Here is a 21,238-nt window from a genome sequence, read left to right on the forward strand (position 1 = left end):
AAATGGATCTATTTCCCTTCTAATTTTTAATATATTCCATTTTAGGTTTGTTTGGTTATGTTTGTTCCACTTACAGCTCAGAGCATTCTTTGTCCTCTGCCCTGCTAAAAACATTGTTCTTTCTTGAACTGGTTTTGGGAAGAAAAGTGTAGACATTTTATTAAAAGACTGTAGACTCAGAGTATTTATGATTTCTTCTCTCATGTCCTGTACATATCTGCAAAGAGCTTACTGTGCCTAAAGGTATTCATATGAATTGTCCAAGTAGAAAATAAATTTTTACACTGATAAATTAAGATAAAGGCTTACAGGTAGAATAATTGTCCCTTTATTTACTACATATAGGCACATGTCACATAGGCCAGTGGTGAGGAGAACTCTTTAGTCATTTTCTTCATCTTCTGCTATTCCGTGTTCAGCAAAACTCAGGAACACTTGTTCTAGTGTGATTTGACTGATGGAATAGTCCTCCAATTTATATACTTCTTTTGCTTTCTCCAAGATACCAAATACCTTTGGGGCAGCAGATAGAGTCAAATGTTAACAGAGTTCCCCAAGGATCATCCTAGAGAAGACCTGGGCCCCCTATTCTTCTGTAAGTATTAGGATAAAAAGGTAGGTGGAAAAAAGATAGGGGAAATAGCCAAATGGGAGCCAGAGAGGAGGAAGGTCTCTTTCTACCCTTCTTCATAGTCAAAAACTGTAACAAATGAGTGGAACAGAGTTTAAAACCTTTTTTTTTTTGTGTCATGGACCTCTTTGGCAATCTGGTAAAACTTACAGACTTCTCAGAATAATATTTTTAAAAATATAAAATAATATATATTATATACAGCGTTACAAAAGAAATCAATTATTTTGAAATATAGTTATTAAAAAATACATCTATTTTAAAAGTTCACAGCTCCAAGGTTAAGAACCCCCTGCACTTGCTAAAGGTTCTGCTTGTTTCCGGCCTTGGTTTCTTAGAATAATCCATGTCTCCAGGCTACAAAACAACTCATATTTATTTATATCATGCTTTAAGATTTACAAAGTCTTTCATAAAAACTCTGTGAGGTGGGTAGAATAATGATGCTCCCTTTTGTTTTTTCCATGCCAGGTCCAGTTTTCTTTCTACTACACCACTCAGGTAAAAGGTCCCTGATGGACCTGAGCCTCTCAGTGCTTTATAGTACTCATCCCCACAAGGCTGGTTCTCACTCCTACTTTAAGGGGCGTTAGTTTGTGTTCGCTCCCCAAACTCACCTTTGCCCAGCTGAGGTTCTCACTGGGAATGTTGTAATGGACCATTCCTTGGTGTTCATGCTTCAGTGTTCTGCCTAAAATGGGGAGGAGACTCTTGGTGAGGGAAAGTGATGTGGAAGAGCTGTTTCCTGGTAAACTTATTTTAAAATTAAAAATAACTGTTACCATCAAATCACATCAGTGGAGGAAGAACACAAGTATAGACACACAGATGACTAGAAGGGTGTGCCAGCACCTCTTGAAGTGCCATTGCCTGGGCCCCTTATTTTCCCTGATAGAATAGGAAGGGGAAGATGAAGAGTAATGGGAAAGAAGGATGCAGGATCTGCTGGTACACCTAGCACACCCTTCTATGTATGCCTATAGGTGTAGATAACCCCAAATAATACATAATCTAAAAGCAATTTCTCTTTGGCTTAGATTTTATGACTGATGCTTGCAGAAGCAGATTTATTTTCTTGTTTTATTTGACTTCTTATGATACATTCTCTATAGTACATATAAATGCAAAGGACTCACAGAGAGTTTTAAAAAATCTTGCTGGTTAAAAATAATTTCTACATGCCGTAATGCAGCCCATGAAGAATAGCTGAGCCTTTGTAAATTCTTATATATACACACAGACACGTACATGTAATGGGTGATCAGGGGAACCCTTAATTGATTAGCTGAACTGGGATATCTTCTGTGGAAGTGGAAAAGTGTCCTAGGTTAATCAGGAAGGACTATGATTAATCTGAAATACAGCCGCTCACAGAGTGAACATGATTAATGAACATTAATGTCAGAAGGTCCATGTGTAAAGCTTGTCTTATTCTTGATCTTGTCATCACCCACAAATGTACCACTTCTATGTTCAAGAATTCTGAAATCCCTTTGTCTAACCATAACCTATTGGCTTTTCATCTTTCCCTCTGCCTTCCCTTACAAAACCCCATTCTTCATCCACACTTGACCCCTCATTTCTCTCCCAAACCATCTCTCCTGCACTAGGTGCACTCTCCTCTTTTCCCCATCTTGACCCCTTGGTAAACCAATTCAACTCTACTCTGTCCTCTCTTGAATCCTTAGCCTCCTTATCATATTACTCTCAGCCTAACCTCAGTCCTGGATCATTCTTCCCACTCACTGCTTTTGCTCCTGCACATATGTTGCTAAATGAAAATGGAGAGTATCATGCAATGGTTTCCACTACAACCTCAAGTAGGCCCTCTCTGCTGCTACACAATCCAACTGCACCGCCCTTATCAATTTGCTATCCCACCTCCACAGTGACTTACTAATCTTTTAATCCTTCCTTAAACCTTCCATGGCTCCCCATTCCCCCACTTTCTTAGCTGAGAATTCTGCCTCATATTTCACAGAAAAAGTCGAGGCCATTTGCTGTGAACTCCCACTTTCCCACTTCCTATCACTCAGGTGCCTTTGCCACTATCTCCTCCTCCATTCATCTTACATGACCAAGTGGCCTTACTCCTCAGCAAGGCTAATCCTACTTGCTCAAGTGATCCCATTCCATCCTGTCTCCTCCAACAGACTGCCTCTATATCATCCTCACTTCCACTTATTTTGTCTTTCCCTGTCTATATGCCCTACTGCCTATAAATATGCCCATGTGTCCCTTTTCCTGAAAAACAAACAAACAAACACAAAAACTTTCACTTGATCCTTCTGATCCTGCTAACTTCTGTCCTATATCTCTTCTGTCTTTTATAGCTAAACTCCTCAAAAAGACCAGCTACAATAGGTACCTCCACTCTTCTCTTTTCTCACTCTCTTCTTAACCCCTTATAATCTGGCTCCTGACCTTTTCATTCCATGGAAACTGCTCTCTCCAAAGTTACTCTGTTGCCAAATCTAATGCCCCTTTTTCAATTCTTATTCTCCTTGACCTCTCTGCAGCCTCTGATACTGTTGATCACTCCTTTTTGATACTTTATTTTCTATAGGATTTTGGAACACTTCTCTCTTCCTTTCTCCTTCTATAGTACTTCATTCAGTGATTTAATGGTCTCAAATCTATCCTACCTGAAACTCTTTGACCTCCAGTCTTGCATGTGTAATAGGCATTTTAAACTCAACATGTCTAAAAAAGAACTCATCATCTTTCTCTCTGAAACCTCCTTTCCTCTAACTTCCCTTATTAATGTAGAGAACAACACCATACTCCCAGTTACCCAAGCTTACAACCTAGGAATCATCCTGGAGGACTTACTATCTTTCATCTCCCCCCTCCCTCATCCAAGCTCTTGCCAACATCTGTCAATTTCACCCTTGTAATGTCTCTCGAATACACCCTCTTCTCTCCTCTGACACTGCCACCACTCCCCTGAAGGCTCTCATCACCTCACACTTGGAACCACCATAGCCTGCTGGTGGGTCCGCCTGCCTCTAACCCATCCGGAAACCTCCTCAATGCTCTTAATTCTAGTGCCTTCCCTCTGTTAATTATTTTCTATTTATCCCATATATAGCTTGCTCTGTAGATACTTGTTTGCATTGTCTTCCCCATCAGATTGTAAACTTCTTGAGGGCAGGGACTGTCTTTTTACATCTTTTTGAATACCCAGTGCTTAGCATAGCCTTCTGGCACATGGTAGGTGGTTAATACATGTTTACTGATTGATTGAAGATAGAGGAAGAAGGAAGGGGGAGGGAAAGAGAGGGAGGGAGAGAGAGGGAGAAGAAACCATATTGACTTGTTACAACCCAGTTTACAGTCTATATATACCCATGTACATATACTACACATACACACCCATATATACATGTAACGCTGTTACATAATCTCATTTGGGTCTACAATGCAGCAAAGGAATCCTATACTGCCCCAATCAATTTGCTGCTTACTTGCCACAGTGACTATTCCAAACCTTTTTTATTCTACTCTCTCCACCCTCTCAGTTGAAGATTTACTTTATCCCTCACTGAAAAAATACAGTTTACCGACAAGAGCCCCTGCCTTTCCTGTTCTCACATTATTCAGAAATCTCCCTCCACTGAGTTATATGAAGAGGTGGCTTTTCTCCTTGCTACAGCCAACTCCTCCCCCACCCCCATTTTCATCTTTCCCAATGTATCCCTTTCCTTCTTATCCACCTAATTGACCCTATGATCACCTCCATTCTTCTAGAATGGTTACAAGTATGTTCATGTCTCTCACCACCCTCACCCCTTTAAAAAATATTGACATGCTCTAACCATCAGCACTAGCTCTTATCTCATGCTTCCCTCCTTAACTAAACCCTTTGAGAAAGCCATCTAGACTAGGAACCTTCCTTCCTCTCCTATCACTTGCTTTTACTTTTCACATTATTCCACTGAAACTAGTATGTCCAAAGTTGCCGATGACCTATTAATTGCTAATTCTGCAGCCTTTGACACTGTCAATCTTTTAATCTTGGATACTCTCTCTTCTCTAGGTTTTATTGACACTTTTCTTTCTTTATTCTCCTTCTATCTGCCTGCTTCTTTTCAGTCTTTTTTTTTTATGGGTCTTCATTCAGACCATGTCTACTAACTGTGGGTCTGTCCTGGGCCCTCTTCCCTTTTCTCCCTGTAGTCTCTTACTTGGTGATCTCATCAGTTTCCATGATTCAGCCATCTACCTATCCAGGCTTAATCTTTTTTTCTGTATTACAGTCCTGCATTACCAACTGGATGTCAAGTAAGCACCTCAAATTCCACATATTCAAAACCGACCTTATCATCTTTCCTCTAAACCCTGCTCTCTTCCCAACTTCTCTAACATAGTCTCACTAACACTGTCATCCCAAGTCACACAGGCTTGCGACCTTGGTATTGTCTTCTTACTAGAGCTCATTCCACATATCCACAACATCCCTGTTCTCTTTTCCAGTCACGAGACCACTGCCCTTGTACAGGCTCTTATCACTTCTTGCCTGCACTATTGCAAAGCTTGCTAGTTGGTCTCCCTGCCTTGGCTCTCTTCTCATTATAATTCATCTTTCTCTCAGCTGCCAAAGTGATTTTCTTAAAGTATAAGTCTGACCAGGTCACCTCTCTACTCAATAAACTCCAGTAGTTCACTTTTACCTGCAAGATTAAATATAAGACTTTCTGTTCAGCATTTAAAGTCATCCACAGCCTGGCTTCTTGGACTGTACTCTCTTCCACAAATGATGACCCACCTACAACTGGCCTGCTTGTTGCTCCCCACACATTTCCAGGCTTTTGACTAGCTGTCCCTCATGGATGGGAGGTTCTTTCTCTTCATATCCTACTCAGAGCTTCTCTGACTTCATTCAAGGCTCAGCTCAAATCCTGTCTTGTATAGAAGACCTTTCCTCCCCTACTCCCAGTTCTTTCCCTCCAAAATCACCTTCTATTTACAGTAAATACATCTTGCATTTGTATGACTATTTGCAGATAGTCTCTTCCATTATAACGGGAGTTCCACAAGAACAAGGGATCTATTTTTGCCTTTATTTGTATCCTTAGGGCTTAGTATGGTGCCTGGCATAAGGTTAGGGCTTGTTGAATGAATGAGTGTCAAAAAAATCTCGCAGTTTCTCCCCAGTCCAAGGATACTATACCTAGCAATTACTCATGAGTGGGCCCCAGCAAAACATTTATCTCTCTCCCAGGCACAGTAACAAACTGCACCTGAAGGAATTTGAACTGGCTTTCTACTAGTTCATAAAGATATTTCATACCTACTGGGTTATCTATCCTAACTCACTACCTTATTACATGGACCTTGGATTCCTCTTATGTATCGTAGACTTTGGACATATGTATACTCCCTACATCTGTCCTGTCAAACAAGACATTGTCTTGCACACTGGACAATCTTTAGTTGGCCCTAACTGCTAATTAACTTACTGATGTAGCAGACCTACAAACTACATCTCTCTGTTCAGGGGGAGGGGAGGAGTGGGCGGGTGCCGCCCTCCCCCCCCCACTCCTTAACCATTCCCTAATCCTGTCCTGAATCACTTAATTCGTATACTTGGCACACGTTCTACTATAGTTTAACTTTAAACTTTAACTGTACCACTCTAAGGTCTCAGGTTCCTTAAGACCTTTTGCCCACTCAATAGAGTAACAATAAACCTCTGCCAACTTGACTTAAAGATTGCTTGAGTCCATGAATTCTTTCCAGATGATCCTGTCCTGAGGTCTCTGAACTCTCAAACCATATCACCAGGTCTAGGATGATGACAGTTCCTTTGTACTGTTACTTTGAACTAAAGATTCCACTTTCCAGGAAGGACATTAATATGGTGGAAAATATCCACGGGCGTGTGATACTACTAATGGTGAAAAACCTCAAGAGCATATTATGAGAAGGCTGGCTAAACAAACTGGATATGTATAGCCTGGAGAAGAGAAGAATCAGGGAGGGTATGAAAGCTGTCTTCAAATATCTGATGGGTTGCAATGTAAGAAAGTTAAGATTTGTTTTGTTCTGGAAAGCAGAATTAGGAACAATGAGTGGAAGCTAAAAAGTAGCAAATTTAGGCTTGAAAAAAAATTCCTAACAATGAGAGCCTTTAAAAAGTAGGATGCCTTTCCTATTTCTGTAGCCAACTGTCCCTCTACTGGCTCCTTCCAAATTGGTTACAGGTGCATAATCACAGTTTTCACCTTTCCTTCCTCCTCCTATTGCCCTGGTTGTCCTCTAGCAAAATTTGAGTCTACTGCTTTTTATTTTCTTTTTGGAGGGGGAAAGGCAGGGCAATTGGGGTTAAGTGACTTGCCCAAGGTCACATGGCTAGTAAGTGTTAAGTGTCTAAGGTCGGATTTTGAACTCAGGTCCTCCTGACTCCAGGACTGGTGCTCTGTTCACTGTGCCACCTAGCCACCCCCCTCTAGCAAAACTTGGACGACCAATTCAATTCTGCAAGCATTTATAATGCAAGTTGCCATCTATGTTACAATATTCCAGGCACAGTTCTAAGTGCTAGTGATATAAAAACAACAATAAGATAATCCCTGCCCTTGCATTTTATCAATAACATGAAATGACATAAGTAAATATGAAATAAACAAAGGATTTTTGAAGGGGGAGTAGGGCACAGATCCGATGTAACTATAACAGCTGACATTCACATAGCACTGACTATATGCCAGGCACTGTGCTCTGCGGTTTACAATTATTAGGTTCTCACAATAACCCTAGGAGGTAGATGCTATTATTTTTTACCATTTTACAGATGAGGAAATTGAAGCAAACAGAGATTAAGTGACTTGCGCCATAATGTGGGGTCAGATTTGAGTTTGTTAATGACAGAACAGGTGGTCCAGAGGACCCAATAGAAGTTTAGGGGATAAAGGAATGGGGATATTGGAGGAATAGGGCTGAAATAGATGGGTTTGAGGAATTAGAGAAGAGTTTTTCCTAGGCAGCTTACAGAGCCATGGGAAATTAGAATGTTATGCTTGCCATAGTAGTAAAAAGTAATGTTCATTGACTTATCAATGGTTGAGAAAGGTAAAAAAAAAAGTGGAGTATGGTAGAAACAGGTCAGAGGATCATTCGTCAGGCATATTTTGGAGGAATTTTTTATTCAAGTATGGATTGGACTATTTGATATCTGAGTTGCTGAAATTCTTTTCATATTCTGTACATCTTGTGCTCTTAGGGCCTTGATTTTTCTCTGAAGGGAAAAGCCTTCCTCACCACCCTTTGCAGTGGAGGTTGCTATTTCTCTCATTCTTCCTAGGAGAAGAAACCACCATACTTTTTGTTCCCCAGTGCTATTTTCTTGATCCTGCCTTTTGTTGTTACCATTCAGCAAACTTTCCCTCTTCAAGGTTTGGTCTATATCACTGAGGCCATATTCTTGTTCTTATAACCTAGCAGTTACAAGTCAGTCTTCTTTCTCAAGGAATTTAGGACCTAGCTTAGTCTTCTAACTTCTCAGTCTAATAACTCTTACTCTCAAACTTGGGGATGTCATCATACATGTTAATGTTTCTCTGAATATCTTAGCCTTCCTCATCAGCTTTTTCAAATCCAATCACCTATATCTACCTACCCCTCACAGGGTTCTTGTGAAGTTCAAAGTACTCTGTAAATTTTATAGAACTATATAAATGTCAGTTATTGTTATTATTTCATCTTTACTCCACCTAGACAGGGATGGTCATACCTTATAAAATTTCAACATCATCTTTAACTGTGCTATATGATATTGCATTCTGAATTTCCTTTTTGATGATAACTTCCTGTCCTTCCATTTTCTCCCTCTAATTCATTCTTCCTAAATTATTTTTCATCATCATGGCAAATTTCAGTCCTCCAATCCTTCCTTGTTTTCCCAGTATACCACTACTCCTGCTTTGATCTCAATTTCCTGCCTCAGAGTCTTAACTTTTTATTTAACCCACTCAAATATATATTGTCCTCTACCCTTGAATCCCTTGCTCCTTTGTTCTTTATAGCCTTGGGAGAAGGCATGAAAGCATATTGACTCCATTATTCTGCTGCATAGCAGAATATATGCAGTAATGCTGCATAGCAATCTTTTCATTCTTTCTTGATTGATTCTTCAACCCATTCTCTTTGGTGATTATTCCAAACCTTTCTTCTGAAACCCCCAACCCTGCTCCCCCAGTAGTGTTTTCTGTTTTTTTTTTTGAGAAAACTGAGATGAATCAATGTGGGTTCCTTCATGTTCCCTAATTCCACATTTCAAAATATCTCTACATATGCACCCACAAGTACTTGTAGTTTAATCTGAAAAAAGTGGCTCTTATCCTCAACTCATACTCTCAATATTGTACCTTCCAGGAATTTTTATCACTTATTCCCTTCCTCACTCCATCTTTAATCTCTTCCAAACTATTGATTCCTTGGTTTCATAAAAACATGCTTGGTTCTACTCTGTCATTTGCACTTTATGCTACCATCCTCAAAAGCTAATCTTTTATATCTTCCCCTCCTTTAATCACCAGAGTCCTAGAAGGAATTCTTTATGCTTACTGATTCCACTCTTTTGTCACCGATTTCGTTTTCTCCCTTCTAGTTTGGCTTGTTACTTCATTACTCAACTGAAATTTCTTTTCAAGGTTACTAATGCACAGGGTTATGAAGCTAATAAGTGTGTGAGATTGCATTTGAACTCAGGTTTTCTGGACCCTACCCTCAGCACCCTATCCACTGCAACACCCACTTCCCTAGAGACAGCTATTTAAGTGCCTTAACAATCCATCTTCTCTCTCACTCTTGAAATTCAGTCTTCTGCTAAGCTGATTCTTGCTGTTGTTGTCATTTTAGTCATGTTCGACTCTTCATGACCCCATTTGGGGTTTTCTTGTCAGAGATACCACAGTGGTTTGTCATTTCTGAGACAAACAGGATTTAAGTGACTTGCCTAGGGTCACACTGCTAGTAAATGTCTGAGGCCAGATTTGAGCTCAGGAAGATGAGTCTGCTTGACTCCAGGCCTGGCACTCTATCCACTCCACCAGTTAGATGCCCAGCTAATTCTTCCACCACTACAACTCTCACCTCCATCTTTTCCTCTCTACTCATGCAGGTATAACCCTAATTTGGGTCCTCACTACCTCTCAGATAGACTATAGAAGCATCCTAACTGGTCTTTCTGCTTCTAATCTTTTATCTCTAATTGCCATCTACATAGCTGCCCAAAACATCTACCCTCTATCTACCTTTTCAGCCTTATTTCATGCTACTCCCTTTCATAAACTTCATGTTTCAGCCAAATTGCACTCCCAGCAGTTCTCTGAACTCAACATTTTGTATAAGGACCATCTGCTGTGTCTAGAATGCCTCTTCAAATTCACCTCTCACAATCCTGATCTTCCTTTAAGCTTCAGCTCAGATACTCACCTTCTGTAAAGTCTTCCCTGGCCCCCTTCTTTATTAGCTTTGTTTACTCCTCAAATTACTTTGTATTTTACCTATTAATACTCATGTTCTACCAGAACTCTACCATTAGAAACTCAACTCAAAGGACAGGGAATATTTTATCTTTATTTTCCATTCACCTAAGTGACTTGCACATAAAGCATACACTTAATAAATATTTGTTGAATTGAATGACATTTTTATCTTAAGCCACCTCTTAGAGGAGAAGTAATTCATGACACTGATTTCCTACGTGTTAGGCTGTGGGTAGCAGAAGTACAAGGAAGACGAGGAATGGCCAGGAGAGTGACTTATTGAAGCCAGTGGAGCAGGGCAGATAGTGTAGTATACAGGCAAGTGGTCACACATGTAGGTTCCATTACTATGGATGCAAGGGTGTAAGGACATTTATTCCAAGGGATGACATTGAGACCAGAATCTGGTATGCAAGATCAAGGTGTAGACAGCATGCAAAGTATAGAACTGAGCAGGCAAGCAGGGATGAGTGAACAGAGATTCAGAAAGAGGTAGAGGACTACAACTGAAAGTGGTGTCAAGCAAAGGGTGACCCAGGGTCCAAAAGGGGTACAAGTGAATAGATGAACAATCTCTAGAAAAAGAGGCTGGAAATAGTATCTCAAGGTCTGGAACAAAAGAGCTACATAAAAGCATACCTGTGTCATAACTAATCATCTTTGATACGGGGCTGTCTTCCCTATGTTTTGGTTTTAAGTACCTTTTTTAGAGTTGGTTCTGCAGTGACTCCCAGCATCTATTATGACTGGATCATAAACAGTAGTGGTATCTTTTATGTTAAATACATTATCCTATAAAATATAGTTTGGATTAGTTTCCCATTACTTTACTTTATCCACACTAACACTTATTTGTCATTTTTCCCATGCAATCTTGAAAGTCTTAGATATAGATTAGTGCATGACTTTATCATCCTATGACATGCACAGAACATTGTGCTGTGCCCTAATAATGAGACTAGTATGTTGGTACATAATCATCTAATTTTTTTGTACTTATGACCTATACAACCTATATGTCTTTGTGTAAGAAGGGAAAAGAGGGTCCATCAATTTTAATTCTCCTTTCCCAAGCATACTTTGGCTGGGGTAGGAGAGGGCAACAGAACTTGAAAGACTAGTTGGCAGAAGGAAACCTTAAAAACAATCATCAGTTGATGCCAAAGAGGGATTGGTAAGACAGTCACAAAGGAACTCTTCTTTTTTATCAAAGGACAGGACAACAACATGTATCACCAAGGGCTATAATGGGAAGGTTTCTATTCAAGCTATCATACCTGGGAAGGTTAACTTGATGAAGTTTTTGAACTGTTCCATATCAGAATCCACACTATCACTCCTCATTTTGGCCACCAAGGTATATCCACTGCCAAACTTGTTCTTGAGATACTGTGGACTCCCCAGACACTTCAGCTTCCCAGCCACCATGATGGCCAGTCTGGTGCACAAGGCCTCACATTCCTCCATGCTGGGGAGACAAGGGACCAGGGCTGGAGATGTCCCTTCTTGTAGGGTAAGGGCTATGGTCTAAACAAAGATAGGACTTTGTATACCATCCCTGGAGAGGCCTGTCCTGGTATTGCAAGTGCTCGGGGCCCAGGGTGTGTCTAGGGAATAGAGAAACTCTAAGGGTCACAGGATCATAGAATTTATAGCTGGAATTCACCTAGTCACTCAAAGTGTTTCATATACAAAAGAAGCAGATGTCTTTGCAAGGTCACTATGGGAGCTTTCATCTGTCAGCCTCCCTCTATCTTTCCACTCTAAATTCTAAGGGTCCCAAAGACCCCACCCAAGTGGTCAACATCTAAGGATCCTAGGATGTGCCTTTTGGCAGAATTAACGACTGGGAGGCCTCATTCCCAGAAAGCTCAAAGACTCCGTTACTGATTTGAGTTCCCAGCCCTAACAAAGACCTGTTACCCCACGACGGTTCCCCCCACATCCCTGACCAAGGTGCGGGCCACACCTATGGGAGGTTATGACAATGGCCTTGCCGGACTCACGGCTCCGCATCACTGTGTCCCAGAGCAGGCGCCGAGCCACAGGGTCCATGCCAGTGGAAGGCTCATCTAAGAAGATGACTGAAGGCCTTCCAATTAGGGAAATACCGGTGCTCAGCTTACGCTTGTTGCCACCACTCCATGAAGAAGGAAGCAAATAAATAAAGAAAAAGAGTCTTTAAACAGCAGTGATTTACAGAAAATAATTCGGAAATAATCAAAGTCCTAAGCAGCACACTGACTTTTCAATTGAAGATATTTTCAACACGTGCCCAGGAAGGGAGTCATGTCCTTGTACCTAGCCCTGGGCAGTGGGGTCTGTGGCACTAAATTTATATATGTTTTATCTACATAGGCAACCCAGACTATTCCTACTGCTGTCACTTAGGTCACAACAGTCTTTTTGGCTTTTAGCATAGTCATTGTCTCTATGTATCATCAGGCATTAGGACAAGATGTGAGCCACTCAAGCTTTGATGCCAATATCCTTTTCTTCTATACTCCAGGTCAATAAGGAGGTGGGTCCAAGGAAGGAACCCTGATCATAGCATCAGAATCATCAATAGCAGCTAGGATCTGAGATGGATCTAACAGGGGCCAATCAGTGGAGAGCAAACTTAAAATACAGTTTGTTCTGTGCAGAATGGCAGTAGTTGATCAACTCCCTAGGGGGCAGATCTCTACTGCCCCTCTGCTGTCATGGAGTTTTCGGTGGAAGATTGACTTTGTGAATGATGGCAAAGTTTATATGATAATATCCTAAACTTTTTTTTTTCTTTTTTGGAGGGGGGGAAGGCAAGGCAATTAGGGTTAAGTGTTGCCCAAGGTCACACAGCTAGTAAGTGTTAAGTGTCTGAGGCCAGATTTGGTGCTCTGTTCACTGCACCACCTAGCTGCCCCTATCCTAAGCATATTGATTAGGAATCCCCTCTGTTCTGCTTCTGTTTCTAGAGGTTATAAATATAGAACGGTATCTCACCTGAGATTCCTTATGAGCTTATCTGCATTGGATTCAAGGAGCAATGACTTCAGCATGTTTTTCACATAATGATCAATGTGATTTTCAGGAATTCCCCACAATCGTGCATACATATACATTATTTCTCTTCCTGTCATGTAGTCTAGCAGAGCATCAAATTGAGGACAGTAACTGATTCGTCGCTGTACCTGAAATAAGAGTTTAGTGCCCCAGGAAATGGTTTCAATCAAAGGATGGGACTGAAAAAAAACCCAACATGCATTTCCCTGGGTACTTGCTTTCTATATATAGGACACAGATTTCCTTCTACTGGTTAGTATCTCTAATTAATAAGATTTATTCCCCTAAAATATCCCTTCTAATATCAGGGTTAAAAGTTCTCTGCAGCTGGAGCCCACTGGAATAAACTGGTCCTGTGGACCTTTTTACCTGGATTCCATTTAACTAGTTCCTGAACTAGTTGTGGGGGGATATGTAAGAAATAAAATATGTGACATAAAAACAATGACAGGATAGCTGAGTGTAATGGTAACAGGAATTTGAATATCTTCCTTGCCCCTTAATAGGCCTAAGGGAATTTAAAGATCTTTCCTGCTTTGAAATCTTCCCTGACCCCTAATAGGCTGAATATAATCACTTGGCACCTATGGTGGGAGAAGCTTGCTGAAGAGTGGAGCAGAGACCATGGAAGCTAGGAGTCAGAGCAGCTAGCATGATGGGAGAGAGAGGACGCAGGCAAGCAGACAGCTAGGCTTGTGTTTGTGGGAAGGCTAAAGGATGGTGTGGCTCCCTTGCTGTGTTATGGCGTATTAACTTCTTTGTTGCTATAATGGATTCAGTTTTCTGGTACTGGGATTTGTATCCTGGTTTGGGGATTTGGTTTTCTGGTGTCTGAATAAATGTTTTGCTTCTGTCTTCTATATGGAGAGTCTGTTATACTTTGTAATTCAGAACTGTGCCTGCATATTAATAGTCACCATCAGTGCTGTGAAAATTGTGTTAGTGCTACATTTGGTGACAAGGATGGGATTGTGAAATAACAGATTTCTATTTGGAGACAGAGGACTTTAGAAGAAGAAATGGATATCCCAGGATGGGAGGATCTACCTTATCCCTCCCTAGCAAGGGAATTTGCTAAAAGTACAGGGCTCTGTGAAAACTGGGAACTGAGGCTACAGGAGGGAGAACATAGAGATTTAGAAACGTGTTTGTAAGGAATACCAGTAAAACCAGGGAAAGGACAGGAAGGAATATGTAGAAGAGGCTGGGTTTTACTATCAGGTTACCATATTATATTTAAAAACAGAGACAAACTCCTGCAGGAGAAAACTTAGAGGGAGAGGAAGTTAGCTGATTTTTATGGAAAACTTTCTGTGCCACAGCATTTGGGCTTTCCTTCAGAAGAGCAAGCTGCATGGTCTCAGATGGTAGAAGAAAAGGCTTCTGTGTGTTTCCCTCTCAGAAAGAAGAAAAAAACGAACAAGAGGAATATACATGCAGCTTTGGCAGAGGCTGAGCATAGCTGCCATGATGAGCACTGCCAGGAGAATGTGTAGGAGGAAATGGAAACAAAGTTAGATGAGGAGGCTTTTAGGAGGGCAGGAGCTCACCCCATACTAAGAAGAAAGCAGGAGAATCAGGGAGGCCAAACAGTTCAGGGAGATAATTGAGGATTTCACTCAGCAGGAGGTTACTGATATACTAAGCAGATTCACCCAAAGGATAGGAGAATTGTTAATGTCTTGGATGGTGAGAATCAGTGATGAAGGGGACAGAGGAGTATGAGTAGATAGCATGGATAGCTTGAAATTTATAGGTGTCAGAATCCTTTTGTACAGCAAGCTTTTAGGGATTACCATATGCAAGGAGGTAACAATAATACCAATCTATTAGCTTTAGCAGCAGATGGATGCAATAAAATGTGCCCCATTGATTCTATGTAGCCTAGGGGAGACAGATCCTGGTAGTCAATTACAGACTGTATGAGAAAGTTAAAGGAGGCAGTAATGAAGACAGCTATTATGGTTGGAGATGCAAATGCATATAACAATATTCCCTTAGCAGTTTCTCATAGAAATATCATAGTGAAGATAGCTCCTCCTGCTTATAAGCACCAAATTCTGACTCTACTAATTGGGGACATAGGGCACTCTCTTTTGGAGTTGCTGCATAAGATTTCACAGTTAACTGACTTGGAGGAATGGGAAAAAGATAAATTTCCTCAAAAGAGAAGAACAAATTCAAAGTCAAAATAGACTGATAAGAAAAGAATTGTTCACTGCTTACTGAGAGCAGGGGTAGATTTTGGAAGAATTGATGGTATTCCAACTAATGAACTATATAAAATGTACCAAGAAAAGGGGCTTAATATTAGACAGAGTAGGGAAGTGAGGACTGCCCCTACAAGATCCTCCTTAATCCTTGTATCCAAGTTTGTCACACCTTCAAGGAGACTCAGATTAAGGAAAGTACTGGAATAGGTGAAAGTAGTCAATATAATGAAATTATGGCAGTACATCAAGCCATTAAAACAGAACAAGGAGGCCAGTGTTATATATTCACTAATAGTTAATAATTAATGGGTAAGCTATGTGGATGCTCATGTGGAAAAATCAAAATTGGGAAATTCATGGTAAACAAGTCTGGGGCAAAGAATTATGAGAAGATATATGGGACATGTCTTTGGTTACTGATTTGCTGATTTTTCATGTGGATGCTCACATGGCCCTCACCATGCCAGAACGTGAGTACAATGCACATACTGATCGGCTAGCAAAAATTGCTACTCAACATATTGTCCCTACTCTGATAGTTAATGAGCCAGTACTAGCAAAATGGGTCCATCAAATGATCAGTCTTTTAGGGGTCCAGGCCACATACTGGTGGGCACAAGATTGAGGTAGTATTATCTCTCATTCATTGTTGAAACAGGGAGCAAAGGAATGTCATATATGTCAGATGGAAGAGGAACAAGCTATTCCTTAGGCAGTAACTGGAGAAAGAGCAAGGGCAAATAGGTTATACTGGTCCCCTACCCCAAGATAAAGAATGCAAATTTATATGTACTTCTGTTAACACCTATTCAGGTGTATTAGTGGCTTGTCCATATAAGAATGTGACCCAGAAAAACACCTGTAAAACTCTAGATCTCATAAGTCTATATTATGGGACCCCAATGCAGATTCAAAGTGATAATGGGTCACATTTCAAAGCTAATGAAATAAAGAGATATTGTATGTAAAATAATATAGAATGGATAGAATCCCATATTCCACATTATCCACACTTATCTGGGTTAACTGAAAGAATAAACTGATTATTAAAAGAACAGTTAAGGAAGTTAAATTCTAATAATTCATATCAACATTGGTAAGATAATTTGTTCACTGCTTCACGTAACTTGAATAAAAAACACTGGGAAGAAGTATATCTCTAGCCAGAATGATGACCCAAAATCTGCAAATTAGAAAACAACAAATGCATAAGATCCCAAATTTTGAGTATTGGACTATGAGGCAAGATGTCCCAGTACTGTATCCACGAACACCTGGTTTGGCAGGATATGATTTACATTGTTTAGAGGACTTTTGGTTGGATAGAAAAGAAATAAGAAGCATCTCTACTGGAATATGTATGAGAATACCTAAAAATCATTTTGGATGGATATTACCTAAATCAGGATTAGCAGTTCAAGGAATACATGTATTGGCTGGCATAACAGATTCTGATTATCAAGGAGAAATTATTGTGATGTTCCAAAATTTTGGGGAAGAATACACACAGTTTTTAAAAAATTATAGAATAGTTCAAATGATCACGATTCCTTGTGAAACAATACCCCTTGTGAAGACTGATGTTCCAAAGGCTGCAGAAATTATAGCACATGAGGAAGATAATACCATAACTGTATTTTATTCAGGAGAAGATGATTACCAAATAGTACCCTTACCTCATATATTCTTCCATGAATGACACTATGATAGTGGGTTCATGGACTCCAGAAGCACAGTGGACCCTATATTTTCCCTGCTTCTGGTGTCTCCTTGTTTCTTTTTGGCTTTTTGACTGTTAAACTTGTTTGCTAGATTTGTTTCCTGCAGGCTTAGTAACCTCCACCTGCAGATGCCTGATTGCTTAAGCTGTATATCAACCTTGTCCACGACTGAGATGTGTCACCCCTGGACCTGCCATTGACTGAGCTCCAGATGCCAGCTAAAGAACTGACCTCTCAAATGGGACCTTTTGTGTCAACCAAGCTCTGGATGCCAGCTAAAGAACTGACTTCTTGAATGGCAACTTTTGGGGCAGGGATGGCATTATGTCCAATTTCAGCAGGAAGTAGCTATGGAGGAGGAGACCTTTACCCCTTAACCCAAGATTTTGAGCCCCATTCCTCGAGGGGGAAATGACCCTAAGCTATTGTTTTATATGCTTATTTTCTGTTATATTGTTGCAAAGTTCTGTTGATACCAGTTACCCCACCAGTAATCCTTAACCTCCTATTAACCTATGTAATGAAATGTATTGTTAATGTACTTTTTCTCTGTAAGGGACATGAAAGATCTTGGGGTCGAATGTAATTGTAATGGTAATTTGAAGATCTTCCCTGCACCCTAATAGGCTGAATGTAATCACATGGAGTCTATGATGGGAGGAGTTTTCTGAAGGGTGGAGCAGAGCCCACAGGAAGCTGGGAGTCAGAGCAGCTAGCATGGTGGGAGAGAGAGGATGCAGGCAAGCACACAGCTAGACTTATGACTGTTTGTGGGAAGGCTAAAGGATGGTTTTGCTCTGTTATAGTGTATTCACTTCTTTGTTGCTATTATGGTTTCCTGGTGTTGGGATTTGACTTTCTGATGTCCGGATAAATGTTTTGCTTCTGTCCTCTATATAGAGAGTCAGTTATATTTTGTGATTCTGAACTGTACCAGCATATTCATAGTCACAGTCAGTGCTGTAAATATTGCGTTAGCACTACACTGATCCATAAGAGTGATAAGGCAGCAGCTATGGGAAAAAAGTCCTCAGGACTATACTAGCCACTCTTCTTCATGAGGAAGCTGGCTGCAATCAGACTGTAAAAGCTGGGAAAAGTAGGGCTTCTTTGGCTCATCACACTGGTTATTTATTTTTTCAGGGCTGGTTATTTTTAGAGTAGGAAAAGAAAGGACAAAGTGTAGCAATGTGGCTGTGGGAGTCTGGTTTCTTAAGTGGCAATCTCAATGTGTCTGTGATAAGGATTCTGAAAGATAGAGATGAGGGAGGACATACCAGGCTTGGGGATGACCTGTGAGGATGAAAAAGGTAGAAAATGGAATGTGGAGTTTGTGGAATATTTTGTAATCTAGTTTGGTTAGGGCAAGAGAGTTAGGTGAAGCAGAACTGAATAAGGTTGAAAAAAATAAGTTGATTTGGATGGTTGAGAGCCTCAAATACCAGGTTAAGAGGTTTCACATTACCCTCAAAGCAAACTACTGAAAGTAGTGGGAAATCAGAGGAAGGGAGGAGAACTCGAAGTTGTGTAGTGTCTATTTAATGGCTGAGAGAATGGATGTCAGAGATGATGGAGGTAAAGTTTTTTTTTTAATTGTTCAATGCTTGTCTATGGCAGTATGGGAAAGGGACAAGTCAAAGATGATTCAAGGATGGTGAATCTGGGTAACTGGAAGGGTGACTCAGAAACATAGAAACAAAGGAGTTTAGTAGAACAGTATGTGTAGCTCCCTAAATGAGATAATTGACTTTGGATTGGATATGTTAAATTTGGGATATTACCTGACAATATCCAGTAGCAATGTGTGATATAAGACAGGAGTTGAGGGGTAAAATGAGAACTGGTTTTATAGGTGCTGAAGTGATCTGAATAGAGATGATACTCAAACCCATGGGACAGGAAATGACTAAGGTAGAGACATTGAGAGTTGAAGGGATTGGCCTAGGATCACAGAGTTAGTAAATGTCTTAAGGCAGGATTTGAACCCAGACCTTATTGACTCCAGGTCCAATGTCCTATCTGGACTCTAATGAAGTAATAACCACTTTTTTCTTTCCAGGATCAAAGTGAGGTCAGAGGCAATATACTAGTCAAATCTGTTGTCCCAAAAGACTTCACCTCATATAGCAATTTCCAATGCTTGCAATTAAATGAGTGAAATTGTTTTTTAAGTTAATATAACTGCTAATGGTTGTTAGGCTAGCTCTATATTAGTAGGGTAATATAATCACTAAATAGTCATCTTTCTATTTGATGCAGAGATTGCAATGATAAGTACATACCTTAAGAAGATTAATGACAAAAAGAAAGGTCCCACATACAGAAAGTATTTATAGCAACACTTTTATAATAACAAAGAAGTGGAACTAAAGTAGATGGTCATTGATTAGGAAATGGCTGAATAAGTTATGGTACATGAATTTAATGGGATGTTATTGAGGTGTAAGAAACAATAAATATGATGAATACATAAAACTGTGGGAAGACCTAAAAGCTTATACCAAGTGAAGAAAGGAGAATCAAGAAAAAAATATATTCGATGCCTAATACTATGTAAATGACAAGAACAAATCAAACAAAGCTGAATGCTACAAAATTAAAATGATCAAGAGATATGACAAGGCATCCTTCTCCCATTTCTTTTGCAGAAGTTGGGGAAACTATCAGTATGGAACACTGTTCCATACAGAACACTACTGCCTAATTTTTGTATATCAGGGTTAGTCTTAATGGACTGTTTTCCTCTTTTTAAAATTCTTTCTCATAAAGGATTGCTCTGGAAATATGCTTGGAAATGTAGGTGAAATAAAAGCCAGTTATTAATACCGTTTTTCAAAAAAATATAAAAATCCACATTTTGTATCCATTAAAAAACCAAAGTTTTCCTAAAAGATTCCACCTAAATTTTTAAAAAGTTCTAATTTAGTTATTTAGTTCATATAGATAGATCAAATCCTCTCATTATACCAAATTAAATATTTATGAAACAAATGAGCAGTCACAAAAATAAAACAATGACATTATGGCTAAATAACACAATCACAATTTACATTTAAGTCATAGTGCAAATAATATTTGGGCAGGAATCATATCTTTGTAGCAGGCATAGGACTTTGTTAGACAAGTGCCCAAACTCTCTAGGTTTCTGTTGTATCGTTGCAACAATTTCGTCTCCAGAAAGGGAAATATTTCAAACAAAGCAACAATGAAGTAAAATGATATAAAATCATTACACATTGTACCAAATCCATGATTTTGCTCTTTCCTGGGGGTGTGCTTCCCATGCTGAGTCTTGGGAAGTGATGGATAGAGTGGTATTGACAAAGGGAAAAAGGCAGAAATTTTCTTGCCAATAAAATTGTACAATTTTTTTTTGTAGACCCTACTGTTTTCAAGATGATATGAATGAATTGAGGATCAAATCAATTCTCACTGAACTGCTATTGAATTATTAGCCTGTCATTGTAGTGGGTCAGGAAAAGGGTGCAGATACCTTTAGTTTATATATTTAGCTTTAATTTATATTTAGCTTATAGGGAATAAATTTTTCTGATACCTAAATAAATAAATTAAATCCTTATAGTTTTTTAGACACAATATGAAACTTTAAAGTCCAAGAGTCAATTTTCTTTATCATTCTATTTATAGGGATATCATAATGTACATTAAAATATCCATATATTTCTGTCAATTATTTTTAGGCTTTAAAAAACAAGTTATTTTCTGTTTGCACAGAAACTTTTCACAGTAAGAGATTAAGTTCTGCAGCATCAACCTGTCTTTTGGACATACTGAACTGGATATTTTGTAATCATCTCAAACTTAACATGAGATATTCATTATTTTTCTATCACTGCCCACCCCCAATTTTTTTTTCCAATTTTTCTGTTACTGTCAAGGGTATAATTATACTCCTAGTCATCCAGGCTTGGTGTCATCATCTACTCCACACTTGGATTCACCCCACATATACAACCCATTAACAAAGCTTGTCATTTGTACCCTTTTCTCTCCATTCACAGTTACTATCTAGTTCAGGCCCTTTTTGGTATCTCTGATTCAAGTTTCTCCCCACTCTAGACCATCCTATACTCACCTGTCAGTTAAAGTCAGTTTAAAGTCAGTGACCCTTAAAAGTGA

General features: G+C 39.6%; 1 protein-coding gene across 1 annotated transcript in view; it reads right to left on the bottom strand.

Annotated features, from left to right (window-relative positions):
* Positions 1-341: 341 nt before the first annotated feature.
* LOC138158751 (phospholipid-transporting ATPase ABCA3-like) overlaps positions 342-21,238 on the bottom strand; it is a 177,674-nt gene continuing 156,777 nt past the window's right edge. The window contains exons 28-32 of the mRNA XM_069084939.1: positions 13,105-13,292; positions 12,092-12,262; positions 11,400-11,590; positions 1,249-1,322; positions 342-513 (exon numbers count right to left, since the gene is read on the bottom strand). Of these exons, the coding sequence (XP_068941040.1) occupies positions 382-513; positions 1,249-1,322; positions 11,400-11,590; positions 12,092-12,262; positions 13,105-13,292 (756 nt within the window). The 3' untranslated portion in view covers positions 342-381. The remainder of the gene's footprint in view (positions 514-1,248; positions 1,323-11,399; positions 11,591-12,091; positions 12,263-13,104; positions 13,293-21,238) is intronic.

This window comes from Petaurus breviceps, unplaced genomic scaffold, assembly GCF_028583685.1.
Source record: "Petaurus breviceps papuanus isolate PSGF00001 unplaced genomic scaffold, PetGlider_PUasm1.0 175, whole genome shotgun sequence".
NCBI classification, from domain to species: Eukaryota; Metazoa; Chordata; class Mammalia; order Diprotodontia; family Petauridae; genus Petaurus; species Petaurus breviceps.